At 43.0% G+C, this 4725-nt stretch overlaps 2 protein-coding genes across 7 annotated transcripts in view; one reads left to right on the top strand and one right to left on the bottom strand.

Moving 5' to 3' along the window:
• LOC118431259 (coiled-coil domain-containing protein 85C-like) overlaps window positions 1-2899 on the top strand; it is a 15617-nt gene extending 12718 nt beyond the window's left edge. For 5 of the 6 annotated variants that reach the window (XM_035842405.1, XM_035842471.1, XM_035842656.1 and 2 more), the window contains one exon: window positions 1076-2899. In XM_035842405.1, coding sequence (XP_035698298.1) covers window positions 1076-1168 — 93 coding nt within the window. In that variant the 3' untranslated portion in view covers window positions 1169-2899. The remainder of the gene's footprint in view (window positions 1-1075) is intronic. The other variant, XM_035842566.1, reaches the window with a different exon arrangement.
• Window positions 2900-3246: 347 nt separating this feature from the next.
• LOC118430589 (cyclin-K-like) overlaps window positions 3247-4725 on the bottom strand; it is a gene marked incomplete in the record, with an annotated part of 6863 nt that continues 5384 nt past the window's right edge. The window contains 1 exon segment of the mRNA XM_035841595.1: window positions 3247-4725. Coding sequence (XP_035697488.1) covers window positions 3730-4725 — 996 coding nt within the window.

The following is a 4725-nucleotide window of genomic DNA, read 5'->3' on the forward strand; positions in this document are numbered from 1 at the left end:
TCATGTGTAAACACTGAAACTGAGCATGATCCTATATCTGCTTGGAAATTAGTCTAGTAGTGATTTGGTTCATCCCCAGCTGAATGTTTCTATTATCTGTATAATGTACAGTAGCCAACCCTTGTAAAGACAAAATTCGTGATTTGTGCCCAACTTATAACCAGAGTGGTTGCCAAAAGTACCCCTTAGCCTGACTTAATCATTCTTCTAGCAGCCCTCTCACTAGCCAGGCCCCATAGAGCCCTTGATAATGAGAGTTTGTGTTACACAGACTTACTACCCCTGTGGACATTCATGTCTCTCCAGTAACAGTACTGTTCCAGATCCCAGGGCCTCACAGCTTACAGGCTCGTGTAACACGTCTCATTTCACAGGACCTTCTGCTGCCGCCCATCCTGAAGACTTACAATAAAGTTACATGTAAACCACCTTTCCACAAGAGACTGTGACCTCTGAGCAACCAAAAATCGGAGAGACTGCTGATCGAATCGTTTTGTCAAAGAACTTTTTTGTGTGTTACATCATACGCAATATTCCTATATTCCTATCATTAAATCAAGGGTCAATGCAATGTTGGTTACTCAGCATTCACTGTCTAGTGGAAAGGAGGTCTAACAGCACTCTGCCTTATATCCTGAGTTACTGTAACCTACTGTTAGAGACAATATCAACATTACATCTGTTGTTGGTTAAGTTCTGCTTATCCGATCAATATTATGATGTGGTCTGCATGCAAATGACAAAGTTGTGATGCTTTTGCATTCTAATGTTATGATTTACTGGTTTTAATCTTTTTCCTGCTAAAGTAGCAGTCTGTCACCAATTGTGTACCCGTTATGCTGTTAGGTGCTATGTACTACTTGTGGAGTGCCAGATGTTAAATAACATTGTGTATCTTGAAATGTTTTGAAAATTTGTGGTAGGCAGTTGTATTATTATGATAATAAAAATAATACAACTGCCAACCACAAATTTTCAAAACATTTCAAGATTATTATGATAAGGTTGTAAAAAAACAGGTGAAGTTTTTTTTTACAGGTAGAAACCTAACTAGACATTAACTTCTGTGTTGCAGGTGGTTTGGCGTAAGCTGGGTGACAGGAAGCCTGCAGCAAACGGGAAGGATGTTCCCGTGAGAGACACAGAACCACCTCCACCCAGGAGATAGACAAACAGCACGGACCAGGTCTCCTCTTCATGCAGACTTGTGGCTGATCCCAGAGGAGAAGAGTGTGTGTCATATCTGGGGATGTTGTGTCAAGTTCATTTCAAAATATCCCAAACACTCCACAGCAGGGAGAAAATGTGTTGATTTTCTCCATATGTAAGTGTACATCTATTGAAGGCACATCAACTTGATCCCCCCAAAAACAGAGTCTGATGTATACCATAAGTCTGCATGTAGAGGGGTCCTAACTGAAAATTGTACCTATTTTATAGCTGCATTTTAAAGTGATAGTAGACAATTTGCCAATGAGCTGATGCAACATGAAGATTTGACAACATTTAGGTCTCTGTAATGTTGGTAACATTTATACAAACTGCAGTTTCGATCAAGTGAAAACTGAATGAAGATATGTAAGTGATTGGACACAAAATGCTTCATAGAAAGTATGTGTTGCAGAAGTTGTGGTGAGTTTTAACTTTAAATTCTAGTTGGAAATTTGTCTTGTGTAACAAGGTGAGGAAGGTGGTGTAGTAGACTAAACCCTGATGAGGTGTGCATGCATGAACAAAGCAGATTTTGTCAGACTTTGGTAGTGATGCACAGAAGGGTTGGTATTGAGGGCACATGTACAGAGTTTTGTATTAAATGGTAGGTAAGATTGTGAATAACCAGTGTCTAACCTCATGAACCAATGGAACCAAGAGAAGTCTTCACATCCCACAGTGCCATAGTGCATCAGTGTTCAAACTGGGGACATGCAGGGTACTGTGAACAGGCTGATTTTACAGACTTCATGAAAAGAATTCTTTTTCAACTAAGAATGGTTGACTTTATGCAGAAATGCACTTGATGTCATAGCTTACTGTCAACTGTGCCAATAGTAGCTGTTACTATCTATTGTAGTGTTACATGATAACTTTTGTTGTGAATAGCAGTGCCATACATATCTTATAATTACTGTTGTGTCTGTACTGTTGGTTACTTAAAATTTCTGTTACTTGTCATAAATATTAGGTGAAATATATGAAACTTAAAGACTGGTAGATACGCTGAAATTATTGCTGAATTTCAGTTGTAAAATGCAAAAGTTGTGCAACCTACATGTAAGTTACTTGTTGCCAAAAATTTGAACCTCCCACGGTGTCCCACCACTGAAAGTGTACCACCATACCCTGTCTTAACGACATTTGGTCTTTGTCAACTGTGCAGCTAGTCATTCAGTCATGTTACTAGAATATTGTTATTGTATTGCAGCACTACATTGTAAATACATTGTAATTTGTATCTTAAGTAAGATTTGCATTTATCCACCAATGTATATGTTCAGTGTATGTGAACTTTATCTACCCATGTTAATTTGCAGGAGAAATTTGCATTGTGCTTGTGTTCCCCTGATGTGTGGAGATGGCCGTTCAGCAAGCGGACTATTTGTACCACCTGTACTAGTAGATGAGAGAGTGAAGGATGCTACTTTGGCAGATGTTGTGGAAAGACTTTGCAGTCTCTGCTGCATGGCATTGGTTTTGTTGATTTCTTGACAGCTATTTATATAATAATATAATGTATGGAACATCCACAGTATTGTAGTATTTATATATTTTTCTTGTAGATAGCTGGAACATCAATATTATCTATTGGTGCACTTTTAAAACCATCTTGGACCTTTGGCTGCTTTATCATGCCACTCTTGTATATTCTTGTCATCAGCATAAACATGCCTGAATTATGGTACAGTACCTTGTCTGTGCTCATTGTGTCTCCTCATTGTGGTAATTTGCTGATACCTCATGAAAAAATACAAAAGAAGACAAAACTTTGGGGGAAACAAAGTGGGTAAAGGCGTTAGGCCTCTCAATGAGCTATCGTACATTGTCTCCAGGTTAAGATTTGTTTGATAATCTTCGCACCTTCAGAGAGATGGATGGGGCGAAATTTCCATGTTTGCATAATCAAATTTCCATAAGGTAGACAGAAGGATGGCTCCTCGAGACAGCCCTGTACTGTACAGTACAACCAGAGTCCTAGTGATACTTTTGGTCATTGCAACACTTGCTTTAAACACAACTCAAGAAGCAGGCTGTAAGTGTACATGTACATTTTATTTGATGACCACATAGTGGACACAAATTCAGTGACCTCCAGCTTCGACAGCTAACTTAAATCTGAAAAAAATGGTATGCACTCCCTAGAAGTAACTTGCACAGTCATTACTTGTAATGAGTTTACAGAAACAAAAGAACGGAATCCACCAGGAGAGTAGTCACACTTCTTCAGATGACTGCAAAACACTACTACAATGTAGTACAATTACTGACCCTTGAGTGCCATGGGACTAGGTAAAGTAAGGTAAGAGTGCTATAGAGAGCACGATTAGGATTCTGTCAGACATACATTTTCGATACTTGAGCCAAAGTAAACTTAATTGTAACTGAATACTTAGTAGGTCAAAATTTTTACACAGTTTAAGATGTGACAAAAATACAAGTTGCTTTAAACTGGAGTACAGTAAACTGAGACCAACAACAACATAGAAACATCCAGTTCATCGGGATAAAGTTGGACTATCTGTTCCAGCCCCCTCGTGAGTCTCTCCTGTTCCACATGCCATCCCTGCCTGTTATCCTGATGCTGGGCAGGCCTGCGGATGGGGCAGAGCTGTTGTTCTGGCCTGTGGGGGGAGGGCCCCGCGGGGTGTCATAGTGGGGTCCTCTGGGTTGGAAACTGGACGAGCCCCCCATGGGTGGGGTGGGGTAGCCTGGGGTGGTGGGTGTATGTGGTGGTTTGTATGGTGTTGAAGAGAACTGGTTACTACCATCAGAATAACCCCCTCCGGAGTAGCCACCCCCCTTTCCCGGTCCCCCCTGGTAGGTGCCTGACCCAGGGTAACCTCCACTCTGGTTGTAGGCTGTGTTGCCTGCAGGCTGGCCATAGTTAGTACCACCTGCACCTGCTCCATAAGCACCAGCCTGTTGGCCAAAGTTCCCCCCACTTGAACCATAGCCTGAAGCACCTGCACCAGACGTACCATATCCACCGGCTTGTTGATAGTGACCACTTTGAGCATTGCCAAAGTTGTCACCGCCTTTTGCACCATACATACCCCGAGGAGGAGCTCCTTGTTGCGCAAAGTTGGCCTGGCTGGTCCCGTACCCCGTTCCCTGCTGACTGTACCCAGTGGCACCGCCTGTACCCATACTGGACCCATCGGCTCCGTAACTGGAGCTAGCAGCCCCCACTCCAGTACCCTGGGAACTGTAGCTACCAGTGGAGCTCTGCTGTCCAAAGTTGACATCTCCCGTACCCTTGGGTAAGTAAGACGTGGTCCCTGTGGTCTGACTTAGAGAGGGGTCGGGCGGGACTCCCTGGGGAAAGTTTGGAGGAGGTGCTGCCGTGTTGTGGGGTGGGGGACCTGGTGGTGGGACTGGTGGTGGGTAGTTGGGAGGAGGAACGTTCGGGGGAGGATAGTTGGGAGGGGGATGCCCGGGAGGGGGGAATCCTGGTTGATGTGAGGGGGGAGGAGGCTGGGTGTAACTTTGTGTTGGAGGTGGTGGCTTACT

The sequence above is a fragment of the Branchiostoma floridae genome, chromosome 1 (assembly GCF_000003815.2).
Source record: "Branchiostoma floridae strain S238N-H82 chromosome 1, Bfl_VNyyK, whole genome shotgun sequence".
Classification (NCBI taxonomy): Eukaryota; Metazoa; Chordata; class Leptocardii; order Amphioxiformes; family Branchiostomatidae; genus Branchiostoma; species Branchiostoma floridae.